Source organism: Salvelinus namaycush, chromosome 10, assembly GCF_016432855.1.
Source record: "Salvelinus namaycush isolate Seneca chromosome 10, SaNama_1.0, whole genome shotgun sequence".
NCBI classification, from domain to species: Eukaryota; Metazoa; Chordata; class Actinopteri; order Salmoniformes; family Salmonidae; genus Salvelinus; species Salvelinus namaycush.
The window spans coordinates 10,601,808-10,614,337 of NC_052316.1; the positions used below are offsets into that span (position 1 = coordinate 10,601,808).

A 12,530-nucleotide genomic window follows, 5' to 3' on the forward strand; every position below is an offset into this window, starting at 1 on the left:
TTTCTCCAGCCCCCCACTTGCGCTACAGGACACTGACCCTGACCCCTATGAGGGACTCATAAGCTCAACTCGCAGCCGATACTTAGGTTCCACACACACAGTCATTTACAAGGAAAATATACCTCAGGTAAGGCATTGTCAATTCATAATATTGTTACGTAGGGTTTAGTTTGGTTGAAAGAGGTGATGCTATGTTCAAAGATGGCACGTATTTAGCAACAGGTATTTGCCAATGGCTAGCTGAATAAACAGACGGTAAATTCAAAGCTTCTCAACAGAAATGGTGTTCTATTGTAAGTCTTCAAACTTAAAACATAATTTTTTTAGCATTGTGTGGTTCCTGGTTGCTATTTTAATCCCTTTCATATACAGTGGGATCCAAAGTTATTGACACCCTTGATAAAGATTAGCAATAATGACTGTATTACATAAATAATTAAAATATTGAGCTATGTTCTATCCTAAAATAATTGGCAAATTATTTTATACTAATACAATTGCGCCGGGAAAGATTTGTCACAAGTAATACTTTTCTTTCTCTAAAAGCTAGGGGTCAAAATTATTGACACCCCTAAAGGTTCATATTAAGTAGTCAAAGGTTTTGTATTTGGTCCCATATTCCTAGCACGCAATGACTACATCAAGCTTGTGACTCTACAAACTTGTTGAATGCATTTGCAGTTAGTTTTGGTTGTGTTTGTGATTATTTTGTGCCCAAAAGAAATTAATGGTAAATACTGTATTTTCATTTTGCAGTCACTTTAATTGTAAATAAGAATAGAATATGTTTATAAAAATGTGGATGCTACCATGATTAGGGATACCCCTGAATGAATCGTGAATAATCAGTGAGAAAGTTACAGATTACCAATAACGAGAGGTTAGCATGTACAGTATTAGTATAAAATAATACAATTTCAAAAATGTTAGCATACAATATAGCTAAGTATTTTTATTATTTTATTGCTTATACTTTTCAAGGGTGTCAATCATTTTGGACCCCACTGTACATACTTAGATAGCCACTCTTGAGTTATGAATTCCATTAAAGGAGAGGTTTTACTTGCATCCATTTCTTTTTTCAGGTGCTGAATAAAACGATTATCCACTTTAAAGAAAAAAGTGCTTCTAATAAGGTGATAACATAACATACCCTAAGCTTTATTAAAATATCACATATTCGGAGAGCAAACTAAGTGGAAACTCTTTAAAATGATGAATAGCCCCAGTGTGTGCGTTGTTATTTTTTGTGTTTCCCTACATTACAACGGCCTCCCACTAGGCAAAGAGACAGTTGAACTTTGGAAGTTACTTTGAGTGGTGTTATGTTGGTTATAATGTGTGCTGCAGTAGCATCTGGTGACTTAAAAAGTAAGGGAGGTAGGTTGAAAGTTATTTTGAATTTGTTATAGTTAAGCCAATGGTTTGGCTTAATGTAGGACATCCTAAAAATGTATCCCTCTCCTCCCTGAAGGAGCCTCCTCTGGTTTGTACCAGTATTTCAAGGTAGCTTAAAACAATAGATGTGTATACAGTACCATACTGTAGCCTATACCAACGCTAGTCCTTGTGAGCTGCAGTGTCCGTTAGTTTACCCTTCCCCCGGTGCTTCATTGTTCCTTACATGCCATCGTTTGCCCAGAGACAACTGGTTTCCCAAGTATAAATTAGCCTGTGACCAATGACCAAAGGGGTTGAATACGCCTCATATAACCTGACCCAGACCCCTCTCTCCCCCTCAGGATGAGGTTGTCCGAGTTTGTGTGGATTCTGGGGCTGCTCCTCGCCTTGCTGTCAACCTCCCAGGCGTTCAAAGACTTCTGCCATGTCAAGCCCAAAGACGTGCCCCTGAAGCCCAAGTGTGTTTACCGCAGCCCCGAGGATGAAGCCTTGACAGCGGATGCTAAGCCAGAGAAAGTTCCTGAAAACACCAATCCCCGGGTGTGGGAGCTGTCCAAGGCGAACAGTCGCTTCGCCCTGTCCCTGTTCAAGCAGCTATCCCAGGGTAAACCCAGCGAGGCCAACATCTTCATGTCCCCTATCAGCATATCCACAGCCTTCGCCATGACCAAACTGGGCGCCTGCAACAACACGCTCAAACAGATTATGAACGTAAGGGGTCTGAAGCAAAATGTTGGTGTCTCGTGTGTTCGCACGTGGCAAGCTTTTGTACATTCACTTCTGTCAAAACAGTACACAGTTAGTCACTCACCCTTTTAGATAACTTGAAATATTCTAACCAGGTCTAGTGTCTTGAAGTTGCCTAGGCTAAGTAGTGCTAGCCAATTAGCTTCAGCCGGCTGGTGTGCGACCATGGAAGAATGGGTTTGACATCGGATAGCCTATCTCTGGGGCTAGTTAGGGACCATCATTAAATTACACAATGTAAATGGGACAATATTTTCATATTGCAGATATTTTAGTTGTCTCATTAAATGTTTCAATATTTGTATATGAATTTCTACAAAATATAGTTGATTTGAGGTTTGTAAGTCATTGAAATTTGGAGCTATTGACCTTTTAAAATATTGTGTACAAAGTTACCATGGGCATTACGATCGGGTCGTGTGCAGCTGCACTCCAAATGGATGATTACTTGGGTGCTTCCAGCTGTGGGCAGGATTGAAATAAACCCAACCCAAGGAAAACTGTTAACCTGTCTGGCACCGGGGTTCCGCTAGCAGAACTCCTCCCACATTCCACTGAAAAGGCAGAGCGCGAAATTCAAAAAATATTTTTGAGAAATATTTAACTTTCACACATTAACAAGTCCAATACAGCAAATGAAAGATACACATCTTGTGAATCCAGTCAACATGTCCGATTTTTAAAATGTTTTACAGCGAAAACACCACATATATTTATGTTAGCTCACCACCAAATACAAAAAAGGACAGACATGTTTCACAGCACAGGTAGCATGCACAAAGCCAACCTAACTAACCAAGAACCAACCAAACTAACCAAGAAACAACTTCATCAGATGACAGTCTTATAACATGTTATACAATAAATCTATTTTTGTTCGAAAAATGTGCATATTTGAGGTATAAATCAGTTTTACATTGCAGCTACCATCACAGCTACCGTCACAAATAGGACCGAAGCAGCCAGAGTAATTACAGACACCAACGTCAAATACCTAAATACTCATCATAAAACATTTATGAAAAATCGATGGTGTACAGCAAATTAAAGACAAAAATCTTGTGAATCTAGCCAATATTTCCGATTTTTTAAGTGTTTTACAGCGAAAACACAATATAGCATTATATTAGCTTACTACAATAGCCTACCACACTACCGCATTCATTCATCAAGGCACGTTAGCGATAGCAATAGGCACGTTAGCGATAGGGAATAAACCAGCAAAATATATTAATTTTCACTAACCTTCATAAACCTTCATCAGATGACAGTCCTATAACATCAGGTTATACATACACTTATGTTTTGTTCGAAAATGTGCATATTTAGAGCTGAAATCAGTGGTTATACATTGTGCTAACGTAGCATCTTTTTCCCGGAATGTGCGGATATTTTTATGACACTCAACTATTCTGACCAAATAACTATTCATAAACGTTACTAGAAAATACATGTTGTATAGGAAATGATAGATACACTAGTTCTTAATGCAATCGCCGTGTTAGAATTCTAAAAATAACTTCATTACGACATCCAGCTTAGTTATAGCGAGAGCGTGCCCAAAATCTGGGCGCAAACTACTAGTACAACATGTTCGACAGATATATGAAATAGCATCATAAAATGGGTCCTACTTTTGATGATCTTCCATCAGAATGTTGTACAAGGGGTCCTTTGTCCAGAACAATCGTTGTTTGGTTTTAGAATGTCCTCTTCTCCAGTCAATTAGCACGGAAAGCTAGCAAAGTAGCGCGAAGCTCTCCTTCCTGAACAAAGGCACACAACGCAACACGCCTAACGTCCCGAATAAATTTCAATAATCTAATAAAACTATATTGAAAAAACATACTTTACGATGATATTGTCACATTTATCAAATAAAATCAAAGCCGGAGATATTAGTCGTCTATAACGACAGCTTTTTAGAAGGCAATACCAGGTCCCTTCGCGCACGCTCCAGAAAACAGGAAACTGGTGACACGTCATACAAAGAGCTTTTATTCGACCCCAGATCAAGTTATACACTCCATTTCTTCTCTCACTGCCTGTCGACATCTAGTGGAAGACGTATGAAGTGCATGTATACTAATAAATATCAAGGACATTTATAGGCAGGCCCTAGAACAGAGCATCGATTTCAGATTTTCCACTTCCTGTCAGGAAGTTTGCTGCAAAATGAGTTCTGTTTTACTCACAGATATAATTCAAACGGTTTTAGAAACTAGAGAGTGTTTTCTATCCAATAGTAATAATAATATGCATATTGTACGAGCAAGAATTGAGTACGAGGCCGTTTAAATTGGGCACGATTTTCCCCCAAAGTGAAAACAGCGCCCTCTGTCCTCAACAGGTTTTAAGGTATCCTTCATTCCATGACAATGATTTTTCCTATCATCTCGCAACTCTGTTTTGGACGAGACCGACTTTATGACAAAATTCTCCTTTTTATACTTTGTGGACACTAGAATAAATGTGTCTGACTCATATCATTGCCACATAGTACGCTTTCAAAATGAGAAGTTGGTTTTTAGGGGGAGTCGCTCTTTAAATGGTCTTGGTAACCCGCATTAAAAGGCCAAAATACAGTGTACAAAACATTAAGAACACCTTCCTAATATTTTGTTGTACCCCATTTTGGCTGAATGTGCTTTGAGTGGTCGACCATTCATAATACAAACGGGAAACTGTTGTGTGAAAAACCCAGCAGCGTTGCAGTTCTTGTCACACTCAAACCGGTGTGCCTGGCACCTACTGCCATACCCCATTCAAAGGCACTTAAATATTTTGTCTTGCCCATTCAGCCTCTGAACGGCACACATATACAATCCATGTCTCAAGGCTTAAAAAATCCTTCTTTAACCTGTCTCCTCCCTTCACTGATTGAAGTGGATTTAACAAGTGACCTCAATAAGGGATCATAGCTTTCACCTGAATTCACCTGGTCAGTCTATGTCATGGAAAGAGCAAGTGTTCCTACACTCCGTGAATAAAACCATCAAGATTGAGACTGTTACTATACATTTACAATTACATGCATGACCCGCTCAGCATTTTTTTCATACACATTAGGCAGGAGGAACTTAGAGATGTGGGTTTTATGTCAGTTAATATGTTCACTCAGTCTGTCTTGCTCTTCTTCAGTGATTTTTGATTTTATTTATAGCCACAACCAATAACAGCTCAGGCCTCCCAATGTCTGACCTCTTGTCTCAATCTCAATTCAGGTGTTTGAGTTTGACACGATCAAAGAGAAGACGTCGGACCAAGTGCATTTCTTCTTCGCCAAGCTAAACTGTCGCCTGTACCGCAAGAAAGACAAGACGACAGAGCTGATCTCAGCCAACCGTCTTTTCGGAGAAAAGTCTCTGGCATTCAGTGAGAATTACCAGAATATCAGTGAGCTGGTGTATGGCGCCAAACTCATGCCACTCAATTTCAAGGTCATTCCCTCTTGCATTTTTCATAGCCTACTGCTTAATTTGGCATTTTCACACATCACAAATAGCATGTGTTATTATGCACTCTTTAATAACAATTACTGTGTGTACAAGAGTTAATTAATTAACTTGTTACTATTATGGACCAGAGTTAAGTAATCAATTAGAGAAGTGGTTCCCAACTCCAGTCCTCAAGTACCCCCAACAGCACACATTTTGTTGTTACCCCAGACAAATCTGATTCAACTCATTGAGGGCCTGATGATTAGTTGACAAGTTGAATCAGGTGTGCATGTCCGGGGGTACAATAATAATGTGTACTGTTGGGAGTAGTCAAGGACCGGAGTTGGGAACAACTGAATTAGATGTACTGAGGTATTGCTACATGTTATTTATCTGAAGTTACTGCACAGTGTTGAGTAATTCAATTCCAGAGTTACCAAAGTAGTTCAAGGCATGTGACATGGTAGATGTGCAATTCTGTGAACATGGGTCTTTTAGGAGAAGCCAGAGCTGTCACGGGTGACCATCAACGATTGGATCTCAAACAAGACGGAAAAAAGGATTCAGAACACTTTGCCGGAGGGATCACTGAACTCCAACACTGTGCTGGTCCTGGTCAACACCATCTATTTCAAGGTGTGTTGAGTATATTTTTCTCATACATTTTGTGTTCTGCGCTGCCTATGGATGGACAGGCCAAAACAAGTTTCATTTTGGCCACCACCCAGGAACCCATTGCCTTTCATTCAACTGTCGCATAATTTTTTGCTGTCTCACAGGGTCAGTGGAAAAACCAATTCGACAAAGACAATGTCTTCAAGGCCAACTTCTACGTGAGTAAGTCCAAGACATGCCCAGTGTCCATGATGTACCAGGAGACCAAGTTTCGCTACGGCAGGTTCACTGAAGATAAGGTGCAGCTGCTGGAGCTGCCGTACCGCGGAGAGGGCATCACAATGGTGCTGATCCTACCACTGAAAGGCACACCCTTGTCTGAGGTGGGTCCTGGGTGCCTGTCGTCATTTACACTGTTCACTGACAATTATATTGTACTCCCAAGGTTATTCATGTTTTAGTAATTTGCTATTCATGACACATTAGATAATTTCAACTCATCCTCCATACCACCAATCACACTGAACATCTGCTGTTGTTGTAAGGTGGAGGAGAACCTGGACTTGAAGAAGCTGACTGGCTGGCTGGATAACATGAGGGAGACCACGGTGTCGGTGCACCTGCCACGCTTCCGCATCGAAGACAGCTTCAGTCTGAAGGAGCAACTTCAGGCCATGGGGCTCGAGGACCTCTTCAGCCCCAGGGACGCCAGCCTCTCGGGCATCCTGGAAGATGAGGCAAATAATCTGTACATTTCAGATGCATTCCATAAAGCATTCATAGAGGTATGTACAGGATCCATAAGAATCATATGAAATCCATAAGGATCATCACTTAGTGTAGCTGAAAAAAAACGATATGCTAACAGATCAAATGTGCATCAGGTGGGGCACTAGGCCTAATTGGACAATTAACAAGCATAAAATATAGTTGTTTAACTTCATTGATCAGAAACTTTCAAAACTATTCTTAACAAATAAACAAACAACTGTTGCAGGTGAATGAGGAAGGCAGTGAGGTGGTTGCTGCCACAGCTGTGGTGGCCATTGGCCGCTCCATCAACTTAAACCAGGAGGTGTTTATGGCCAACCGGCCCTTCCTCCTGCTTATCCGAGAGTCCACCATCAACACCATGGTGTTCACCGGCCGGGTGGCTGACCCCTGTGACCCCTGATCACACACACACCAACCTCGGATTCGTCATTCATGTCATGTAACTGCCAATTTCTGATCTCTGTATCAATGTAAAATAAACCAAATCGAATGGACAGTGGACCACTTTGTGATGTATTTAAGAGTGAGTACTTTTTTATGTAAATCTGTCAAATGAGTAATTGATTAAGTATCTGTTGATTGGTGAAAGGACCATCCTTAAAATGACACTTTTAAACAAACACTCAAAAGGTATATGTGTGGATGTGTACATACAGGTACACATCCATTCACACATGTACTCATCCTGTCACATGTACGCAAACTGCTAAATCTGACCTTACTAAAAATAAAACCAGCCAATCACAGTAACACTTAAAGTGCTTTATTTCCTTTGAAGAGAATGTACTTTAATAATGAAAATGATATAGTGGTTATTGTGAAGTAACCCTTTTTCACATTATCAAAAGCAATTAACAAATCAACCTTTGGCCTTGCAAATGACCCCAAGCGATAAACCAAACCCTCTTCATACCAACAACCCAAAGCATTACCCTTTACAGTATAATCAAGAAATGTTTCTTTTTCAGGAACAGGACCATGCATAAAATAAAAAGGGAACTTCACATATAACCTGCAAGATCTTGCAAGACCACAGCTGGTTTTGTACATTTCTTGACAGGGAAAATGTTAAATATTGTCATTTAATATATTCCATTTCCTTTGAGATATTCTTTTTTTATGAATATATTTTTTACGTCAAATAATATTTTGCATTAAGTATTAAATATTTTTGCCAATTAATTACATAGCTTAATTAGTTGGGAGTAAGCATTTTGCAGTCAAAATCATATTGGATATACTGCATGTATGCATTTGTGTATAGACATTTCACACAAGACAATTGTAAAGAAAAAAAAGAGAAACCTCTAAGACAATGAATCAGCAAGACCAAGACATAATAGCACAAAATGTAGAATATATTAAATGTCACCTAATATTATTTGGCATGTTTTGGTGCAAATCTATTGATAAAGAAACTTTCCCAAGTTTGGCATTGAAAACCTATGACAAAGATGGCATGCATTGATGCTAAATAGGGCCTCAGCTTGACAATTCATTCAAGTAACAAATGTTTGGATTCCTGATTTTGACATCTTAACATTTTTAGCTAGATGTTGTTTTTCACAGTTGGACAGATGGGTCAAAACAGAACTTTCCAGAACAGTACTTAAATCAACTATATATGCATTATTGACACTAGCTTAGTAAGAATCTTCACACGACATACCGAGATAAGTGGAGACGACATAGATCTGTTTGCTGAAACTGGAGAGGCTACACGAGATGGCTTGTTCCTGTCATTGATCCACATTCAGCAGTAACAATACATATACAAGGGTTCAATAGTCATATTTACACTGCAAATACACATGTCCTCTGCGCAGTTAAAGCTTATTAAAAAGTAACAAAAGCCATTTGAATTATAAGCAATAGACAAAGAAAACAGCATGACAATCAATCTTGGTCAAATCCCCAAAAAGGCCTGGGAGTACTATTCAAACTAAATTGAAATCCAGCAAACCTGGTACCTGCTGGGAAAAAATCTTGTACAACCAAAAATTTAGTTTTGTTCTTTTTTTATATAGTAATTGTTTAAAAATCAAATCGTTTAATTTTTTTTTTTTTTTACACATAATGCAGGAACACTTTCCTATCTGGATTCCAGGTTTTCCGGCATCAAGGTTTGTAAATGTAATGTAATCTCTAAGATGATTGAAATCTAATGTATCTGAAAATCGACTGTCAATTCAAATGATTCCGCTTCAGTTCTACTTTGGAATGCTATGTACGCACTGGAATGTTTTAATTCAAAGTCGGCACACCTTGTAGCTCTCCAGGACCAAGGTTGGTGACCACTGGCTTAGAGGCATGATCTGTGAGCCTGACACATTTTTTTTAATGTTCACTGAAGCCATCTCATTGTTAAGGATCTTCATGCTGCAAGCATAATATTGAGTATTAAAATACTTATATCATGCATCCCTAATTGAAACATATCTGACTTCATATCAGTATAGGACAAATATGGCTGAAAAAACAATATTCTGTACCAATATTGTAAGGTGTTAAATCTGAGCTAAAATAAAATGACACGGTGCACTGTTCACCTTGTACAACTCCCACACCCGGGGATTGATGTTCTCTAGGTGAAAATATATTGGACCTTTACAAAAAATGGTCTTTTATAAATTATGAAAAAGGCCTTTTGATAAATAGCTAGTTGTTGACACAATTTCTGTAATGCCATTTTTCCCATGATGGCTGATACAGAAATTATATCAGTCATCATGGACAAAAAATATATTGGTTATTGACCAAGATTTTCCCCCTAGCCTTTTGGGGGCCTTAAGAAACATTTTGTTTTGGGAGGCCCCCCCCCCCCCCCCCCCACTTCACAGGCAAAACATTTTAGTGGACCCCTCTTGATGGCGTAGAGAAAAATATATGTTTGAGTTAATTTCCCGCAATACATTTTTTTTGTGCCATGGGGCGCAGAGAAAATATTGCAGTTTTAAAGCAAGTTTGCTACAATCCTACACATTTTGCCATGGTACAGAGAGAAGACTTTGCGATTTCATAACTAATTTCAACACTATTCCACTCATTTTGCCATCAGGGCGGAGATTTGTTTTCTTCCTTTTTACACCATATTTCCTGCAATTCTACAGATTTTGCCATAAGGTGAAGAGACATTCTTGCAGTTTTAAAGCTAATTTCCTGCAATTCTACACATTTTGCCACCACGTTAATATGATATCTGAGTGAGAGTGACTGACAAAATCAATGGGAGGCCCCTGGGCATGTGCCCTTTGTGCCTGCTCAATAATTGACTGACATAAGAGAAAAAACTGCTGATGCTCAACTAAATTTCAAAACTGTAAGTTGAGACCGCAACTGAGTTCCTAAAAACTAACGGCTGGGGCCCTAAGCAACCAGTTTCATTTCCACATTTGTGCATCCCTAGTTTCGACGTAAGATAATAGCTGCATTGCTACTGCCATAATGGCATTTCCATTTACACAATAAAATATTTTATTCATTTGATTAAAACATGTATATTTAAGCTTTGCACACTTGCTAAATAAAGCTTGCTGTTAGATATCACTGCAGTTAGCCCAAGCATGTTTTTTTTTTAACTCCATAATCTTAAATGTAACTTACAAAGAGAGTAAACTTAAAAACAGTAAACAAAAATACCTGATATTTGTTGTAACAAATGTTGACCTGTTTTTGTCTGACGAATCTAGACTGAGGTGTACTGTGGTGATGTGTAATGCATTCTCAATCCGGATAATAAAAAAACAGTAGCTGTTTTTCACTTGCATACACCCATTCATAAAAACTCCTGTCACAACCACAAATGATTCACAGCTCTGTAAAACAAAAAAGGGGGGGGGGGGGGGGGGGGGGGGGGGTGAAAGAACAGCCAATCCACTATGCTACCATTATATCTGTGTTCAAAATCTTAGCAAGTTGTTTAGGTTCTCTTTACTCTTATATAGCAACAAATGGGTTTAAATATGCATATGCGATATATACTTTTACATAATTCTTAAATGCTATCCTTTCAAAACCCTCCTTTAAGTGCTTGGCATAGTAATGTTGGCCTCCATGTGAGGGGGGAAATAAGTTCCTTGGCTTGTCCTCTGAAATCCATTGTTTGCCAGGATGCCTCTTACTGATTTCCAATGGAGCACATTCTACTGTAGCAAGCACGCAGGCTGCGTGTCTATCCTCTGGTGATGGGCAATCCGTGGCAGTCAGTGACCTCCTGCTTTCTCTTGGGTGGTACTACAGTACAGCCGCAAGGTCTTATTAGTCTCCCATCCTGCTCCTCCTTAGGACTCCCCTGATAGGGATACGAGTGTCCTCCATTACAATCTTGTCTCGTCTCTACATCCTCCAGATACATTGTCAGAGCTAGATAAAAAATGTTCCGAAGACATGAGACCTATGCGAAAAAAAATTGTCACTTATAAAAAAGTAGTTAACGTTAACCACAACATAGAAAAATGAGAAAACAATTACACACTGTAAATTCTGCTGAGTGTATCGACCAATCTGCTTGAAGCAGACCTGTATTGCGTAGTGATGTGTGAGAGGTAACTGAGTTTTATTGTAGCTTATCTGAGGTTGAAGACCATTGAGTTTCCTGTGTTTTGCATTCCTATATAGTATGTATTCAGCAGCTAGTTGAAGAATGTAGAGATATGAGGTTTTAACCAGTAAAATAAAGATGGATTAAGAGTCCTCTTTCACAATACACCTGTAAAATTGTTGTACTGAGTAAATAATGTTACACTTTCAAAAGCATTTAGCCATGTTGACCCTTCGGTCTTCTTGACGTCTGTCAAGAAGGTTGTGTTATTTTCATCATTGCACTTATTACTACCAAATTAACCGTTTTTTTGTTCACTGGGCCATATCTACTATTCATGTGCAATTGCATTTTTTAAAGCCATTCTGGCACTTAAAATGAGCATATATGAAGAGTCTGATTATCTATCATTGACCCCCAACTGCTCAAGATTGTCTCAAGGCAAAAGGAAAAAAACGGAGAGTATATATGTATGTAGTTATTATACTGGCACAGTGTTTTGGCAATATTAATACAATATGACCAAACTGTGACCAGTTCAGCCTGTTATTTTTCTGCATTCTGAACCTGTAAACCGGTAATACAAAAGTATAAAACTGTAACATGGGAAAATAGACAGTCAAATAAAAACTACGGGCATTCAGTGTTGTATGTAGTTATTAGAGTGTGGCATTTCTTCATGTGTTCAATTTATCTGTTCAGTCTGTATTATGAAGGTAGATGTGGTTTAAAGCGGACATATCACTTATAAATAACTATATAATACAAAGTGCCCTATCAAACTACTCTTTTGCATCATTCTGGAACTCTGTTTAGTTGAAGGGATTTGAAAAATGCTTATAAAAATAACACCCTGGATGGACTTGAAACCCTCTGAAATCACCTACTCCCTTTTCATCCTTTCCTTTGAAGCAACTTCAAGATATATATTTTTTTCTTTGCTTGGCAGGAGAGCACAAAATGACAGCCTAATTGCCCCCCCCCCCCCCAAAAAAAAACCCCTAATACCCTGT

At 38.8% G+C, this 12,530-nt stretch overlaps 1 protein-coding gene across 2 annotated transcripts; it reads left to right on the forward strand.

The window, feature by feature from the left end:
* On the forward strand, nucleotides 1-7,484 carry LOC120054656 (antithrombin-III-like). 2 transcript variants are annotated; one of them, XM_039002181.1, is made up of 8 exons: nucleotides 13-127; nucleotides 1,086-1,136; nucleotides 1,743-2,112; nucleotides 5,373-5,588; nucleotides 6,087-6,224; nucleotides 6,368-6,586; nucleotides 6,749-6,988; nucleotides 7,201-7,484. In XM_039002181.1, the coding sequence occupies exons 3-8, from the start codon at nucleotides 1,744-1,746 to the stop codon at nucleotides 7,375-7,377; spliced, it is 1,359 nt and encodes a 452-aa protein (XP_038858109.1). In that variant the 5' UTR covers nucleotides 13-127; nucleotides 1,086-1,136; nucleotide 1,743; the 3' UTR covers nucleotides 7,378-7,484. The 2 variants fall into 2 exon arrangements, with proteins under 2 accessions (XP_038858110.1, XP_038858109.1); XM_039002182.1 differs by lacking the exon at nucleotides 1,086-1,136 and having other exon boundaries at nucleotides 1-127.
* Nucleotides 7,485-12,530: the final 5,046 nt, after the last annotated feature.

Coding starts and splice junctions, on each gene's coding strand:
- LOC120054656 (XM_039002182.1), top strand. CDS start 1,744: ATGAGGTTGTCCGAGTTTGTGTGGATTCTGGGGCTGCTCCTCGCCTTG. Junction 5,589..6,086: donor TCATGCCACTCAATTTCAAG/GTCATTCCCTCT, acceptor TGGGTCTTTTAG/GAGAAGCCAGAGCTGTCACG. Junction 6,989..7,200: donor TCCATAAAGCATTCATAGAG/GTATGTACAGGA, acceptor CAACTGTTGCAG/GTGAATGAGGAAGGCAGTGA.